General features: G+C 33.0%; 2 protein-coding genes across 2 annotated transcripts; one reads left to right on the forward strand and one right to left on the reverse strand.

Moving 5' to 3' along the window:
- Positions 1-240: 240 nt before the first annotated feature.
- On the forward strand, positions 241-891 carry LOC123716026 (dolichyl-diphosphooligosaccharide--protein glycosyltransferase subunit DAD1). Its single transcript, XM_045671504.1, has 2 exons — positions 241-539; positions 618-891. The coding sequence occupies exons 1-2, from the start codon at positions 332-334 to the stop codon at positions 746-748; spliced, it is 339 nt and encodes a 112-aa protein (XP_045527460.1). The 5' UTR covers positions 241-331; the 3' UTR covers positions 749-891.
- Positions 769-19239, reverse strand: LOC123716025 (E3 ubiquitin-protein ligase AMFR-like). The gene is made up of 11 exons (XM_045671503.1): positions 18660-19239; positions 14386-14643; positions 12024-12176; positions 11420-11530; positions 10375-10553; positions 7926-8036; positions 6615-6796; positions 3877-4007; positions 3125-3254; positions 2505-2571; positions 769-2381 (listed from the first exon to the last, which is right to left on the reverse strand). Exons 1-11 carry the CDS (start codon positions 18912-18914, stop codon positions 2231-2233), a joined length of 1728 nt encoding a protein of 575 aa, XP_045527459.1. The 5' UTR covers positions 18915-19239; the 3' UTR covers positions 769-2230.
- Positions 19240-19356: the final 117 nt, after the last annotated feature.

A 19356-nucleotide genomic window follows, 5' to 3' on the forward strand; every position in this document is an offset into this window, starting at 1 on the left:
TATATCTGAAAACATCTTTAAGTACTTTGACTATGCGTATATTTACAATAATATCTAGCCACGTCAATGCAGAAGTGTTAAAACTAAAATGTCAAGTATCAACTATCATTTACTGCCTTTTAGTAGTCTGAGGTTATAATAACTATAATTAATATTAGTCTCTAATACATATATAAATATAGCTCTAATTCGTCTGTGTTGTAACATACTAATATAATTACTAGTCTGTATAATTTGTGACTATTATACTTCTAAATTGTTACTTTTTGCATGTATTAGCTAGACATTGTAACTTCATTTCCAGTCTTGTGATTATTTATACTTTGTGAAAATGACTTCAATAGTATCAATAATTCCGAAGCTGTACCAAGAATACGCAAATAAAACTTCAAAGAAACTTAAAATCGTAGATGCGTATTTGTTGTACGTTTTCTTGACCGGTGTTATTCAGTTCATTTATTGTTGTCTGGTTGGCACTTTTCCATTCAATTCATTCCTTTCTGGATTTATTTCTTGTGTTAGTTCATTTGTACTTGGCGGTAAGTCCAAATTCGGTTATATTTTACGGTTGCTTTATTTCAATATTCGTATATTAATAGAGGTTATGTTCGTTTCAGTGTGTTTGCGGTTACAAGTGAATCCCGAAAACAAAAATGAGTTCTCAGGGTTAAGTGCTGAGCGAGGATTTGCAGATTTCATATTTGCACATTTAGTCCTTCATATTGTAGTTATGAATTTCATTGGATAAATAGTTTTTCACAATATATATGTGGTGTTAATATATCATTCAATACAGTGAGTCTATAATAATTTTAATACAGTGAGGGCATGGTCAAAAAATGGTTTCATCTTAGGTACCTACTTTCTAAAATAAAATCATTTGAATGTTTATGTTATAGTTTTTATTGACTAGTATTTAATTTTAATACATCATTTTATTTATACTAAATCTTCAATCCAGTATCTGCTTTCAATTGAAAATTTAACAAGTATTTAAATAAAATTTTGACAATAACAAGATGGTGCAAATGTACAAAAATAATATATCAATGAAATTTAAGGACATTTTTTTGGTTTTAAAATAAAATATTAATTAATATCTATAATAATAATCTAAATGAAGGAAGTGTTCTTTTTCACTTTATATATTTTTTGATATATATAGCTATATGGCAAGGCTGCCATTTACAAACATTTAAAATTATGACAATAGGATAGAGAAAACTATCTATAATGGACAAGTCATACTTTCAAATAAGGTACTCATACAAAAATACTCTTAAAATTTATCTACATATAATTAGTTAAAATAACAAAGCAGTCAACCATGAAATGAGCAACAACTGACTGGAAATATAGCAAAAGTTACTGTATTCAAATTTAAATAAAATACTTTATTATCAGCAACAAAATAATTAATCTATTGAAAATTTCAGTGAAATCATAAAAAAATATATGAGCATTCTGTGGTATCACAAATTCACTGGTGACTTGAATTTAGTAATTTGATTATATAAGCATAGCTTTAAAATAACACAATTTTGAAATTTAAACAGAGGATTACAGGAATAAACCTTTATGTAGAAGGAAGGAAGATTTCTACCTCAAAAAAACTGTCACAATAATTTTTAACATGTAGAATCAGCCTCTAAAATGTTTCACTACCCAGTGACCTTGTTTCATAATTTTTTTAAAGAAGCAATACGTCTTTGATTATTGTTTCATTAAAATGGTGTATAACCTTAATAAGCAATGATACTAATTGAATTTGTTATCATCTACAATAAACACTTAAAGTTGTAAATCAATGGCTTGATCACTAAATTTAACTCAGATGTCTATTTTCCATTTTCACTTTTGAGTTAAAATTTATGAGTTCTCACATTAGCCACCAGCCAGACAGATTATTGTAAACTATGAAAACAAGTTATTAAAGGTCTATCCCACCCAAAAGGGGTTATTTAAGTACTTAGTAATTTTACTAACATTAAAAAAGGTATGTTTGATGACTTTGTGCAGTTATATTAATTAATGTCCAACATATATATTTACAAGTTAATTAACATCGATTCCGTGTTCTTAGCAATTTGAATTGTCGAAAAGGTCAAGCTTCACTTAATCATTTATATCCTTAAAACGAATGCGTTTGAGATCAATTTACCTCTGTTACGTCATATACAGTTCGATACACCTGACATCAGTAACATACAATTTAAAGCCGGTTCGTGATTCAGGACATCATTCCATGTTCCGTTATATTGGGGCTAAGTCTTTGCAAGTATCGTCTCCTGGCAGCGTCAAGCAATTGCATTTTACGACGTTTCAGCGCCATCTCGCGTTCTGCGGCGCTCTCTGAAAACTCCGCTTCCGCTGACTCAGCGCTGCCAATCAACAATGTTAAGTTGTACTGAGCCTTTCGATACTAACGTTTTAAGTCTAGGTTTAATTACTGACAAAAATGTATAAACCAATTTGTACAAAAATAAAAAAACAATTATAAATACCTGTGTAGTTCAGCAACGGATTCGGGAGCGGTGACGGCTGGCTCAAGATTTATTGGCCTTGCATTCTCTGAACAAATAAAAAATGTAATTTTTCAGATAGTTCATATTAGATTTCTCGAGGCGAGTAAATGTATACTTTCAAAATAACTATATGACAAGTAAGAGTAGGATAGCTGGCGGTGTGGATCACTACCTCCATAAACAATACATTTAAGGCTTTATAACTTATAGCATTCATATAAATGCATAATTAAAAACATATTTGATAATCATAACATTGTATATAAATAGATGTTTAATCACCACAGATAACTTTTAGTAGCTTGACTGGGTGTTGTCTTTAAATGATGGACATGTCTATGACACATAGAATTTTATCATATCTTCACATTTATCTATCAAATGACAGGCAGCGATTTTTTTTCTAGTTACTTTTATAACTAATGAAACATTTAAGACAGATTCATTTGTTTTTAAGCTTTATGCACATACCATGCCTTGGTTATCTAACGGTAAGTACTTAAACTAAGGCTAAACAAGATTATTTGTCCCAAATGTGGCCACATAATACTTGTCAGATATTTAAATTTTTTAACATTATAGACTATGACGTGTATAACCTGTGGGAGGTGAAGGGGGCGTGGGCAATCTTCCTTCCAGAATGTTCTCGATTGTGAGGTGAGCGGAACGCGTACGGGACACGTCGGCACGTACCGCTGCTGCGCTGTACTGAGGGAACACAGCTGACACCTGATACAAACATAACCGGAACATCATTCATACATGTAAATCCCCCGAATAGCCCGCAATATCGCAACACACTACTCCCTAGATTGAACTTTTTGTATCAAAGAAGTGGCATGGGACCGCCAAGCATAATTAACAATGCAAGCTTTTTAAAACGACTTGGCGAAAGGACTCTATGGAGTTGCTGAAAATGTCTACCGAGTCATTTTTCCTCACAGTTTTATTGTAAACCTGTTATCAGAACAATTAAACGTGAGACAAGCGTGTAAAATAGATATTTGTTTCTAGTCAAGCAGCAGTGTACTGCAGTGGATAGGGATTTTAGCAAATATGAATAATATTACGTAAAGATATAATAATAATTTAATATCTTGTACAGATACACTATATCCATGTCATGTCGCAATCGATTGTTTTGGCAAAGGTGTATGTGACTTTTAGTAATATCCTCACCTCATTATAGTTTTGCTAGTAATTCAATTAGGTTTTTGCTAGATTGCAATTGTTTCTAGTTTTTAGAAAGAGGCTTTACTGATTAGACGATCTCGTCTAAAATAAAGATTAACTAACACATTTTACTACGAGATATTAAAATTCATTTTTATTGTAATGTTTGATGCATTACCTGTGCGATAATTGCATCCAGTTGCGGTGACAGTGGCGTGTTTGTCTGCGGGGCGGGGGTGGCGATGGCAGGGGCTGGCACTCTTGTCACCTCCACAGAGAAACTAGGCAGCCATGAAACATATCGGGACCCTGGAAAACACTGGACTGTCAGACCCATTGTCTAAGAACCTATGGCACCTATACTCCTATAGACTAACAATAGTACAGACTAAGCATAGACAATAATAAATTTTGCAATGAATAATCTACAATTGCAATGTCAAGACAAGAATTTATCTAAATAATTTGATTGCTCTAAATTCCAAAATTCGTTGTTATGTTATCTATAAGCCTTCTTCGACTTCGACTAATGAATCTCTTTTCTAGTAATCAACTACGATATACTTTACGAATACCGAGAGTTTTATAAGATATAGTAGATGTATAAATTATAATAATCAGCAAAAGCTTTACTTTAGCCCGGACTTTCGAGTATGACATAAAAATTACTATTCTTAATGTATACCCGATTTAGAGAAGACTATTATCATCGTTGCCCTAGCATGTGTCACTGACATATTTATTATTCTAACAATTTTACTGCCAGGAAAATTTTCTTGAAGCAAAGCTAATATGATATTTGTAAAAAAAACCTATTAACGACTTCTGCGCATCTGATGAAACTGGCTAACTTATTTGCTGTGAACGATCCTTCCTTAGCCCCTATACAATGTAACATTACTAGAAAAATGATGATAGAAATCATCACCGTTCCAGTTCCGTGGCAAACACATAAGCGCGAGGAGGAGCCAGACCGCGCCCAAAACGCATAACCAAGCCGCACCCACATTCACACAGGACACCACCATCACATAATGTTGCCGGTATGATATTTTCAATGCATTTTTGTATTATAGAAACTCTGTCAAATTGACAGAAGCGCGTTGTCGTAACGTAATCATAAATAATTCTTTAAATTCAAATTAAGGATTTATTGTAAATGCATGAAATGTATGCAGTCAAGCATGACCCCGAATAAACAACATTATCGTTTTAACCTTGGCGATGTGGATTGAATGTCTTTGGTTTTTATAGGTAAATTATTCAACACGTAATAAATTAAAAATGTTTTTGGTGTAATTAAGTTAGGTATTGATTAGATTAAATGTATTTCCGCAGTGAACAACTAAATTTCAATCAGTCATCAGGTGAGAGGTCACGAGACACATTTATCAACATATTTTTAACGCTTCCTATAGTAAAATACGTAAATGTTGTTTGGATTTTGTGGTTATCTGAGCTTTGAACGTTTGTAGCGACCACATGTCATGTATGTAATATAATTCGCTTTAAATTTTTGTTTATAAGATCAGTTTATTTTTCAGCTTGTGTCCACAAGTAATTGGCGCAATTAAACCTAGCCGTAACTTCTGTTACAAATGAAAATGCATTTTTTTTAATGAAGTAATGTAATATTATTAAAATGTATGCCTACATATTTATTAAAGTCGCAGCAAAAAATAAAACACGAAATGACCACCTTTGGCTTTTATACAGGCCTTTAATCTGTTTAGCCACGAATCTATGGACGCACTGTTTCCAAGGGAAATCTCGCCACTGCTTGCTCCGAAGATTTTTTAAGAGACTCAATGTCGCCGTATCGTTTAGAGCAGCCTATGTCCTCTAAAATTCACTATAATTTAAAGTCTAAAGGCTTGAGGTCTAGGCTAGATGGCCAGTCTTCAGCTCTTATAAAGTCCGGAACGATGGTTTCAAGCCCGGCTTGGGTAGTTAGTGCCTTGTGACCAGGTGCTGAGAGGTTTCACAACATGATCAAGATTATATTTTCATACAGTTTGGCTGAAGTTTTCGCGCCTCTTTCACAAAAATGTCATTTTGTGACTCCTTGACAAGCCCGACCCGCAATATTACGCCCCACCAAACAATCACTGACGCAGCATGATGGCCGCGTTGTACCTTTCCGACCACTTGAGCAGCTTCTTTAGAACTGTAAGCGAACACTTTATCATTTTGCTTCAATCCTGAAGATTTTTTCATCAGTAAAGAGGATATTTCTGTGTTTTTCACCTGCGTATCGCGACAAAAGGAGTTTTGATCGATTCTCGCTCTTAATTGTAAAGCTTGATTTATGTCCTGTATATCGACAATAAGCACCGAGCTTCCGGTCTTGTTTTATAATACGCGACAGAGTACTAGCTGGAATTTTCAATTTGTTGATAGTACGATATACGAACATATAAATACAATGATAACCATACCAAACTTTTGATGAGAACATGACAAACGGCTCCATCCGGACCAACGGATACATACTTTGTGCAAGGCGATCACTGCAATCATATCTTCTATAACATCCTATTCCATATTGTAATTTGATAATGAACAAGAAAAACTATGTGAAATGGCGCAAAATCTAAAGAAGTTTTTAAAATAATATACGTGTTCCAAATTCAAAATAATTAAAAAGTTGAAAAAAAAAAGAGAAAAGTTTTTATGTAACAGTATTTATGGCCAGTATACTTATATATCGAAGCAATGCTGACGCCATTATCTTCAATAATCTATTCGCAGGTCGTGCTTTCTTGTTAATGGTTGAATTCTTCTTTGCCAGTCTTTCCCTCTTTTTCTGTCTATTGTCTTTGTCGCTCCTTATGTTAGTCACACGTGTTAAAAAATAAAGTTATATTTCTGTGTCTGCAAGTTAACCATTTGCAGACATTAAGTACAAGTACTTACCATCAAAGTGGAAAAGGTGGTTAGCGGCGGGCGGATCGGAACCAATGTGTGTGAGCGGGTTCAGTGGATTAAGCGGAGACAGAGGCGTGAGCGTAGCGGGCGGCGGCGTGGGGCGGGCCGACAGCGATCGTCGGCACGTGGGACACGAAGCGTCTTGCTGCACCCAACGACAAAGGCACGAGCTGTAGAAACATACATACATAGAGTTAGAGCGAACAAAATCGGCGGTTATGCGCAGCAATACAATTATTATTTGCTATAGCGTAATATCATTTATTCACAAAAACTATATACTTAAAAAATTTTCATATTACATAACAGTGTTGCCAACATTAAAAAAGCTAACTTAGAATTACAGCGACCTTGAAACGCACAGGCCAGTGGGCAGTTCTCCTTTCTTACAGACTACAAATGGGATAGGAAGATCCTAAAGGGCTGAGCTTTTTTGTATGAGGATCGATTTCACAAAGAGAGGTTACCTTTATACAGGACAAAGCCCTTAGAGTAATTTTCGACATTTAACACTGTGACTCCCATACATTTTTGACATACGGAAGTAAGTAGAGGTTTTTCAATCGAATTCCTTATCTAGTTAATGCTAATGCCAATGAACTGCTATCTCAGTTATAAAGTGTATTAGTAGGTTAAATAACAGTTTAATTTAAATAAACTCGAGCAAAGGGGGTTAGTATGATAGGCTGCTTTTAACTTACGCCTTTCGCGAAAGATAAGGAACTAAAGTGGCTAGCTAAATGACTCGTGCAACCAGACTAAGATGAGCCTTCATATATTTATGGCTCAACTAGGCAATAACACGCACGTAACAAAATATTATTTTAAATAATCGCATTTTTAATTAATTCTGTTTTTTTTTTATATAGAATATGATTTTACGCTCATGAGGGCCCGCGAATGCATTGCCGGCCTTTTAAGAATTGGTACGCTGTTTTCATGAAGGATCAAGATTTAGTATTGTCTTTTGTTAACATAGCTTTTACATATTAAGAAAACACTTTTTAAACGGCTTGAAGCCATGTATTATTATTAAATACTTATAATTATTGACAAGTTCGGGGCAATAAATACAGATAACACATCTTTCTCTGCAGCTTTCTCTTGACATTCAACACCTTTTATCTTCAGTCACCATGACCACGCACGCTGTAAAGCACGCGAAACGTCGGAAATAATTTAAAATGATGTAAATAATTATAAGTTTTTAATAATAATACATAGCTTCAGTCCGTTTAGAAAGGATCAGGATTTATTATCTTGAGTCATATTTTAGGAAGCAAATCGTTAAAGACTTACTTGTGGAATAGATGAGCGCAGGGCAGTTTACGCGCCTCCTTCATGGGTTCCCAGCAGATGGCGCAGTTATCCTGGTTCTTTTCTACCTCCTCCGGGCTGGCCATAGGGTAGCTGTAGACATCATATGTCATTAATGCCTATGTTCAAAGCTTTTTGAGGAACAAAAGGCCGTTGTTTTACGAATAATTAATTTCCTTGTCAATTTTTAGGTTTACCTATTCATGTTTTTAATTGCGTCATATTATCTACGATCCATTTTCAAGCGTGCATTTCGCATACATTATTTAAATTAATTTGTCCTGATAACACTTTTTGCATCATGACTATTCAAAAAAAGCAGGACTAGGTGAAAGTTGTGCAAAAATTATAGATAAGAATGTTATTTTACTGTCGAGAATAGTATTGTATGCTAGAAGGCAATAGGCAACTTGCATCGTTTACCATTAAACCTTTAGAAATCACATGCCACGAACAAAATGTAACAATTAGTATGTTTTTTTTGTATTACCCTCCCCGACTACTTTATCACCGGGGCGTCGACTAAGCTAATCGCTATTCATTTCTTTTTATTTAGGGAAATACTTGTGTCCGCGAGAATTGCATTTAAGAGGCTGGGAGTTGCATTAGATACTTCCAGTTTTGTATGTTGGTATAGCTGTCACTTTAAGACAGACAGACACTGAAAATCAGTGTTGCAACACATAAGCTGAGTTGGGCTTAGTTTTTTATTAAAGTAAAATTGTGTTTACATTTGTTTCATACAGACATATTTTATTTACCCATTTCCCGTTAGGGGTTAGCAGGGATCACGGATTTCCACTTGCTACGGACCTCACATACTTCTCTCGCTTCATCTACTTTTGTGACATTAACCACGCATGATTGTCGGTTATGGATACTACCACGGTTTTGGTCCAGGTATGTACGACCAGGCCTACCCAACCCAATCCAAGACTGCCTTTTATCCTACTTGTTAACCGTTTCTAAACTATTACTTATCCCGTCACGCAATACCACATCAGGCATTCTTCTTAATTCTTCACTCTTTCTCTACGATACCCTACATTCAAAATAATACGAAATACATTTAATGAAACGTCCTAAAACGTCGAAATTACTCGGCTTCGGATGGTTTGCCTTGTTCTCCATATAATGTGGTATTTACTTCCATATAAGGACAACTCTCTATAACGCCAGAAAAGCGGAGAGTATAAAGCATACACTGTAATATGTAGTATCGAGGACGACGATACACAAACTCGCCGACCTTTGACGTGAACCGAATAAAACAATTTGCATACATTTTAATTAATATTTAAAATACACGATATACATGATAAATTGTGAGGGGCGAGACCTTTAAAGAATGTTCCCCAAACGGAATAACAATTCAATTTACGTACGAATTTACTTTGAAACACGTGCCGAACCGTATTTTAACTAAAACAAGTCTGAAACTTTTATATTAGTCATTAATGGTGGATGACATGACCATTTAATTATAAGTATACAAACTCATGTTTGTAATGTAATTTAGTGGTAAAATCGATTGTCCTCAATTGTATGAAAATAGATTTTTAATCACATCATTACCAGTGAATCATTAACCTTAATTATTTACTTCCCATATTTATATCGCGCGATAAAATGAGCAAGACGTCTAGAACTTCAATTAACCGTGGGTAAATTAGGTTTCAGTACTCGTTATACTAAAATTACACAAAAATAGTTTCTATTTACGTAAGCAGTAATCTTCGAGTAACTGCGGCTCGCGAATTGACGAGCTTCACTCACGATCACAAAATGTTTATGAATAGAAAATATTATAGAGAATATTACATACTTGAAATAGTTTTATACTATTAAGATTCTTAAACAAAAGAATTTCGGATAATTTTAATGATGACTCTTTGGATACTATGATTGCCAAACAAGGATGCAATTAATGCACGAATTACGTTTTATTTAACAATGTTCATTTTTTAATTTATGACTTTACTCAACCATAAATATAATTTCTAGCAATTTAAAATTTAAAGTTGTATGTATGTATGTAGTTGTTCTTATAAGATGTTTATCCTTAATTTTTAAATAACTAACGGTATTATCAGGTGATGTGGATAAAAGTAATTATGATAATGAAAAATATTTGCTTGTGTGAGCGGATCGTAGCATATTTAGGACTAACGGTTATACTCATACGACCTCAATACATACATGTAAACTTACTAAAATCGTTGGTAATACAATACTTCCTTTAAAAATTTAACGTATGCTTCTCGTGCCCATTTACTCTGCCAATTGGATACTTACAAGTGTATTTTGTTTTAGGTAAATAGTTCAAAATAATTTAAATTTTTAAGTAATACTAAAATATACAGATTAAATCCGTAAAACCAATCGAATTAAACCGAACAAGTACGGACTTTCGCTAATTAATAGTGCTTACTTGCGGCTCATATGATACGCCAGCGCAGCGTAAAGGCGATGTCTCTTAAGGCGGGCCAGAAGTGCGTGTAACAGGTGTCGCAGCTGCATCAACAGCACCATCGAGGCCATAGAAACTACCGCGTTGCTGTGAACCACCATGTGGGCCACGTGACCCGTCTCAGCTACTAGCCCGACCGCCTGCAATTTGCACACACACACTCATAAAATACTTATATACTGAATATAATGAAGATGTTAATAATCATAAGAAGTGTTGAAGACGAAGACGAAACGTTACCGTGTTCTGTTTGACTGTTCTTACCCAGAATACCCAGACTGATACATTACTTCGAAGGCGTTTTCTAAGTAGTCATAATACATAAATTTGCTGCTCTAGACAGTTATAATACAATTTTTAATAAACCTGACAAAATGTTAAAACTAATTCACTGTGTTGGGCGACTATTTATATCTAATCAGGTGATTAGAAGATATCCAAAACCAACAAATAAGCCATTGATTTGATAAATAAAAACCGGAAAAGTAGAAAAATATTTAGTCCCAGAAACCTTTTATCCGTATCGTAACCTTGGTAATTAAAAAAATGTTTACACAACAAACAATGTTATATTTGACACGTACCTACATATCTATAACGAGGTACTCGTTATCAAACAGTGTTGATTTCTTCGTCAAAACAATGGCAAACGTATAATATATATTCGAGAAAAGTTATTAGTTTAGGTTAGTTTTTGAGCACACAATTTTACAATCCTTTGTTAGATATCTGTATCTATCCTTTATTCATGATCTTTTGGACAAGAAGGTTCAGCCTTACTCTTGATTTTTGGGACTAACACGTGCCCTTTTCCTGTTATATTTCTTCAATACTACTAATGATATATGATAGGAAAATCTATTGGCGCATCCCAAGTGGAATGCATGTGCACACTGACTTCTCCCCTTAGTAAGCGCAACATAAAGTTCTAAATTCAAAATCTTCTAAAGTTTTTAATTTTGAAGAATACAAAAAACTATAAATCGACATAATATAATATACGTACGTCGAAGACGAGATGCGTGTAGTAGGCAGCGGAGCCGGCTGTATCAACACCGCGTGCTCGCAGTACAAATCGAGCTACTACGTGCACGCAAGGCACCATAGCTATCACGCACTGCAAACCAGGGCATAGAATATTATTATTTGTCGCTTTGGGACGGTCATTATTCATGGATGATTTGTAAAGCAAAAACGGAGCTTGACTAAGAAAGTGTGTTCCTGTGATTAGAAAAAAACATGCTGTAGTCAATGCTTCTGTAACAAATCTTATGGCAATAAGCTAAGCAATGCAAACATAGGCTGTAGCTTATGTTTGCATTTCTGGATATTTAATACAGCGAAGTTTAGAAAATTACCTTGTAAGGCCGATAGCTGTTTGCAGAGAAAATGATTAGAGAAAGAGAATAAAAAAAGTTTAGAAAATGAAACAATTGATAAACAAACCGTTTACTTAATCGTATCATCAAAACAGCTCCCAAGTTGAAGTTAATCAAATCGAGAAATATTATAAGGTATCCCTAATTAACAAACAATTATGTTATAGTGTAATAGTAATAAATAAAATACTAACTAGTAATGTCCATTGTAAGTATCAAAAAAAATCGTACCTCAGCGGCCATGAAGGCGAATGTGTCTCGGCCTGCAGGCAGCCCCCATCGTACCGCCACAGCCATCAGCGTAGCTCCAGCAATCAGCTCGCCAGCGAGCAGAGCCACAAGCCTCCCGTGCGCCCATGATGACGAAGTCGGCGAAGACGATAACTAAACAAATAGCCCAGCCGATATAAATGAATATTTTCAAGATATTTAACAAAATCAAAATACATTTATTTCCCTGATACAAAGAGTGAACGACTTAACAATTCTAAAGCAATCAATATGTCTTCTCGAATTATTCATCATATACGCTGGTTCAATTCAAAATTTGTTTTTTGTTTCAAAAATACAATCGTTATCCTTTATATATTCATATTTGATTCCTACTGATGTTGCATTAGAAGATACAAAACGTAATCAACCGTTTTTTTTTGAAATAAGAAAATATTAGACAAAATAGGTTTTTTTTATTAGCTTTCTTGTAAAACAATATTATTTTGATTTTTGATACTTTTGAATTGAAGCAGCGATTATTAAGTTAATATAGGGTATCCGTACTTGTATCAGAAGTCTTTATTTTGGCTAAAATCTAGGCCAGGGTGAAAATATAATTCATAACAAGGCCAACGACTAACTAACATTACTTGGTCGGCAAATAGCTTAATTAGTAAAGTAAAATAATTACTCATTTACGACGGTTCCTATTTACCTGTATAAAAAAACAAACACAGTTATAGAAGTATGTTTTTTATTGGTAGGTACTCCACAGTACTTGTAGACTGTATGTAAAGATGTGTTATCAAGTCAATATCTATAGAAATGGTTAAACCCCAATATTATTAATATGCAATGATTATTAAAACCGATGAAATACAATGAGTAACATTCCGTAACCCAAAAAAACAATGTGCAATGTGATCGCTAACAAGCATTCACTAAGGACTGGAAAACCAGTCTAACTAGTCTACGTGACCTAAGCTTCATATCCACCTCCCTTTGCCTACGTTTAAATTATTTTCCTATAGACAATGCTATTTTTTCTGAATACCGGTCACACCACTTTGATTCACTGACATCAGGCGATAATAATTAAGGAAAACCACTTATACACGTATGATGTGAGGGACAGCCATTGCGTGACTCATGATTCATATTACTACTATTTATTACTTGTATAATTTAGGTTAAAAAATATTTACTGTTCATCCCTCTTCACTTCTCGGCTACAGCAATTTTACAAATTCTACGCATTTATTGAAAATTCTAATATGAATGAGTTCTGTAAAACTTCTTACTTGTGTTTGCGTAAATATGACGGAAAACCTGTTAGTTAAATAAATAAATCAGGTTATTTGTATAATAATTAAAACTTAATAGGAAGTAACGTTCTATAATTAAAACACAAAAATTAATATTATTCTACGATACCATACATTTTAATTATTTTATTCGACTAAATATTCACATGTATTTGTATCTAAAATGTGATTTCAAGTTCTTGTGTTAGGTTTAATATTTATTTTATTAAATTCCAAACATTTTTTATAAAATATAAAAAAAACATATTCTTAAGAATCATGCTACCAGCGCGCATGCGCCATAGTTGCTTTTTTGACTCGTTTGGTTGTTTATGAATTGACGTCGATCAGCCCGAAGGGGGCTCGTAGAGTCGGGGTAGGGAACAAGTTGCAAATGCGCACGGGCATTATTCATTCAACTTTGAATTGATACAATTTATGTAAAATCAGTATAGTTATAGAAGTGAATCAAGTCATTAATGAAATGTTTAATTTTCTACCCTTGATCTAGTTCTTATCCTTGGAAACAAAAACTTCATTAGTAATACATATTTTATCTTGTTTTCAAAACATTTTTTTCATATTTACGATTGTTACTATCATAAAATTGTAAAATATGTCAAATGGCATTTGTATAAAATCTAGAACATCAAAACACGGATATGAGGACGAACAACAGTTTGACCGCATATTTTTGTATTATTTGTGATTATTTTATCTTATAATAAACGTCTTATCACCGGTATAAATATATAATTATGAGATAAGACGATAATTATTACGTCTGGACGTTAACCTACAAGTAGTCAATAAACATGATATTAAACCTAAATACTGAATTAATAATTTTCTTATCTTTGTTATTCGAGTGTTTAGTATGTACTGTAAAAAATATGATTATCCTTATTTTATTTCAAACAGGAACTTACCACGCACCTCCTTGAATTGATCACTAAGTTATGAAATCCAAGAATTCTTATAACAATAATATGTACATTGACTTTGGCCCTTAATTTTCTTTCATCAGTCTCTGGTCTGGAATAAAAGCTTTAAATAATGACTTTCTGGATACTTACATATTCAAATCTGTCCTTAGCTAGCTGAGTAAGTAGGGTAAGCGCGCCAAGAAGCGTAAACCAGGCGCACCAGAGAAGAAGCTCGTCCAGATAGTGGACATTGAGCACCCCAAACACGAAGATGAACTTATAGAACACATAGTTCCACAGCTTGTCCTTAGCGCGCTGCGCTTCACTTACGCGCAAACGCCCGAAGACTGCGCGCACCACCGCCCACCCACCCACCGCCAACAGACACCAAGACATATTGATCAGGGTCTGCGAAACATATACACCTCTTTATTTTACAGGTACATTACACGTCTAATAAAAGAGATGTTACGTTTAGGGGTTGACATATCTGAGGTAGTAACATTCACGTCACACAGAAATCAATTCGATGTGTCAATTTGTGTGTTAGGTCTTGAAGAATAGCACAATTTCAATCCTCTTTTATATATAATATTATTACATTGTTTCGTCACCAATAATAATCGCAAAGGAGAAATATACAAAAAAATTAAATTGCATATTTGTACTTCTTAATCAAGTTTATTGTTGTATATTTTTATTGTATTATTTTTTTCTCTTTTATCATTGTAATGTTTCCCTTTAAATGTTGTTCACACTTGTTATTAATAGAAAAATATTGATTTTGTTTTCTATATGTCGTGTCTTTGTGTGCCTTTTTTAAATAAATAAACAATTTATACTATATAATTGGTTTTGAGTCAGTTGTTTAACCATTCTATCTTTTTGTATAAATTAGATTAAATTAACAACTAATCGTGGAAAAAAACAGTAATATTTATATTCTAATTACATTGTTTAATTTTCAATGTTACGTACATTATATCTAATATGTTATAATAAAATTATATTATATATTAAAAGAAATTTATTAGAACAATGGTCTAACTTCTATACTATATTCGATTAATGTGACGATGCGTCAGATAGTATATCGCTCTGTCAATTAGCATTAAAAAAATTCGGAAACTATGTTGAACGTCAGAGACAATTACCAATCCCAAATAAACTTATCGAAATCTTAGTCATATTGATTTTGTACGTTTGTTACGTACGAACTATAAAGCCGACGCAACACGTTTTGGTTAATTCATAATAAATTTACTATACGAACGGTATTCGGTAGCGGTCGACATGTATGTTAATGCGCATGTTGAAGAACTCCAAAAACGGAGCGCCATTAGTTAATGCTGATTACATCTCAAACAAAACGCATCGAATACAGAACATTACACAGTGTTAAACTAGTAAACAATAAACTACCTATCTTCAAATTATACTGAAAATCATAAGAAAACATCTTAGATAATAAGATAATCACGTTTTATCGAGATAATACAAGACCCCAAGGTCGTCCTATTTATTGTAGTCACATTGCTTAAGAAAATAGCTTGCTCCATGGGTTGTATGGCGCATCGACTGGCAAATGTCCAGATGACGTGAAAACAATTGTGTTTATAATCAAGCAATGACAATTAATAATAACAATCACGTTCAACGGTATTTGAAATCATTACACTGCGTCTAAAGGAACATGAAAATTTATCTAATTAATTTCCAATAACTAAAAGTCACGCAAGGGGCGTTACATTTGTTAGGGTTTTTTTTAAGTACCATGACGCGGAAAGACCTAATAATATCGTGATTATGACCGCACACCGCATTAGTTATCGACGAGTCAAAACAAATAATACAAGTAGAACTTAGTATAATATTCGAAAAAATTCCATCGCTCCGACAGAGGAAAAGTACCATGGAAAATTTCGTAGACATTTAGAGAGGTTGATATAATCTTTTTTTTTTAGAATTGGGCCGAGATTTTGTCTTCTTACATTTAACAGTAAATTGTTGTACGTATATTTGGTAGTATCTTACATATGTTACGTTACTTTTTGTAGACTGTAATAGACATAACATAGTTTTATGAATGAAAAATATTATATATAAAAGGATTATAGCAACACATGGTTCTTATTAAAATCATTTAATAACATATACGCATTATGCATAGTTGAGAAGTTTATATTGGTAATGAAATGTGAAGGTTATCAACTAACTCCGACTAGATAAAGTCCGTGAATGGAAATATGTTCTTAAAAAATACTAGTAATCAGCAAAAATGGTATCTAAATAAATTCTTTATATAATGTTCTAAAAGATAATAAGATAAGATTATAAATAAAAAACGCTGCTAAATATTTTTTTTGTAAACAATATTTTTATTATACTTCGGGATATTATATCTTTATATGGGCCACTACCACGAGTATATATGACGGTAAAGAAGCAGAATCGGTTCCTTGCCAACTACGTGGTAGTTGCATCGCATTTGCTACTGTGCTGTACCTTTACTGAAGTAATATATGTATGTAAACACTGTTTATGCAAGCGTAGTCATTTATCTCTTTCTGACTCGAGGGATTTTGTTAACGCTGTGCTGATTGTGTGTTATTTGTAAATCTTATCAAAAATACCTAAGAATGTAACAACATTTGAAGACATATTAGGTAATATCTATTGGAATGTGATACGAAAGGAAAAACTACCCTGAAAAATATCGCTAAATACGTTAATCGCTTCTTTATGTGACTTATAAATAATAGTAATAGCTGAGGACTAGAACGGAGAATAAATACAAACAATTATAGTATGCATTTCATCATACTAAAGTACGAAAATTAAAGATTAAATATAGCAAATTTAAAATTTAATGGAAAAACAATTTTGACATGCTAATTCTACACCCCAAAGGAAATATATGAGTTATACCTATATTATAATTGAGGTAAGCGCGGCAGCCGTTTCGAGCGCCACAACACTCAAGTCGGCAATAAAGACAACTCGTGAAGGTCACCTGATGCCTTATCTAACACCGGGGGCCGTACCGCAAACCGAGGTTACTTCCGGAGTATAAGTAACTTAATTATTACTTCAGTAGAATTATCGGTGACTGGAGTACAAAAACAGTAATATATCTTTAAAAGATCCGATAAATTAGGCCAAAGTAAAAGTTTATAAATGATTATAAATTATGCTTTAGAGAAAGTGCGTAAGCAAGCGCATCTCGAGGATAAAACCATTGCACAATACTCGGCACTTTCCCTTACATCACAGTATTTTTGTTAATACGCTTTCAAATTGCATAAGTTGCAATTTAATTGTTAATAGGTTTCTTTATTCCTTAGATGATTGAACACGAGAAATATGTATTTGTATTGTAACGTGTAAAATCAATTACGAGTGAACGACGTTTGCGAGATATAGGCGTCAATATAAGACAAATAAAGATTCTGCACCATGAAAGTAAAATATTGACAGATGTTATCTTACAAATACTTTCACTTATAGCGACAAACAAAATTTTTTATAATACCTAGCATACTTTCGGACTTTCTATGGCTTACAATTACTACTATTTTTTTTTATTATTACCTAAAACTTTAGTATAAAATTTATTTAAATTTGAAGTTTACCGTGTTGCGAATGAGCACAACTACTGTACAATTTCTGAAAACAATTTAACCTTGCAAACCAGTTGTAACTTGCCACCTTAATAAACTTAAAAATTTGTTTAATACTACAAAAAAATCAAGTAGTAAATAATGTAATACTGAGCTATAAAATAGTGGATGGAGTGCTAGTGTGCCTACAAAACATTGTGGCTTTTAAGGGATTATTATAGACATAAATTAGATTTGTTGTAAACATATGCATTAAAATAATTAAAATTAACCCATATCTTCTTTTTTAAGAGAAAAATAATTATATTCATTATCAAACCTTTATAATAGCTATCACATCAAAATAATTAAAATTATTATATATATCATATTATTATATTTTAATTAATAAAAAATTTAAAAGGCAGAAAACATTAATTTATAAACATATTTTTTTAAAACTAAATCATATATAAATATAATAATAATAAATATTAACGAGCTTACTAAAATAATATATGCATCACTTAATATCTTACATAAATTAATAAATTTGATTAAAAGTAACACATGTTTATAAAACAATATTATAAGGATAACATTGTTAAAAACAAGGTAACAGCCTATGTTAAAAACAAGGTAGATTCCAAAAAAATTAATAACTTACATAAAAGAATAAATTAAGTAAATAATATTTTTTATTCAGAGTACACTAATTAAATTTGGCAGCTCTAACACAACAAATTCATATTATTGCCAATGTTTATTTTTGACACAATGTTTGTAAACAACCTCTATCCAATAATCATTTCAAGCATTACTCACCCACATACACAGGGGCTCTTGAATCATAAAGGTCATCACTTCCATCATTTGTTCAGTGAGATTTCTGGCACCATCCATATCTGCAGCTTCCATATGTACATCTTGCTGCTTTTGGAGGGTGGCGTTTGTTCTCCAATTAGGATCACTAGTTACATTAACGGCGTAATAAACTGCAATAGAAAGCAGTAAAACACTTCCCGCCGAATAAACCTTCAGGTTCGGCAAGGGCAACCTGTCCATGAGTGTCACAGGCATCTCGAAAGTTTCACACAAATAAATTATAACGCAAACTTAACACTTGTCGAATACTTTGTCCGTTACTAATAAAGACTATTTATTTGCGTTACTTTATCAATTTATAACGAATCAGAAAATAAAAATACATAATCGAAAGAACAGCGATCACTCGCAAATAATGTATATACAACAGTATAAAGACAAACTTAGTAATGAATAACGATAAACGAATATCAATCGCGAGTAGTAGTCCTTGCTTGATGATTAATTTAATAGTACAATTTCCAAGCTACGAAAACAAAATCACAATTTCTACTTGTGAATTTTTAACGATTTGTCAGTTTTAACAACTGACTAACAACTAACAATATGACACTGACGTAAACCCAATCACAGATTGTATTTTGCCTTTAAAAATTTTGCACCTAAAATGCTGCGTGGTCACTTTTATCGTTTAATC

The sequence above is a fragment of the Pieris brassicae genome, chromosome 11 (assembly GCF_905147105.1).
Source record: "Pieris brassicae chromosome 11, ilPieBrab1.1, whole genome shotgun sequence".
In the NCBI taxonomy this organism is placed as follows: Eukaryota; Metazoa; Arthropoda; class Insecta; order Lepidoptera; family Pieridae; genus Pieris; species Pieris brassicae.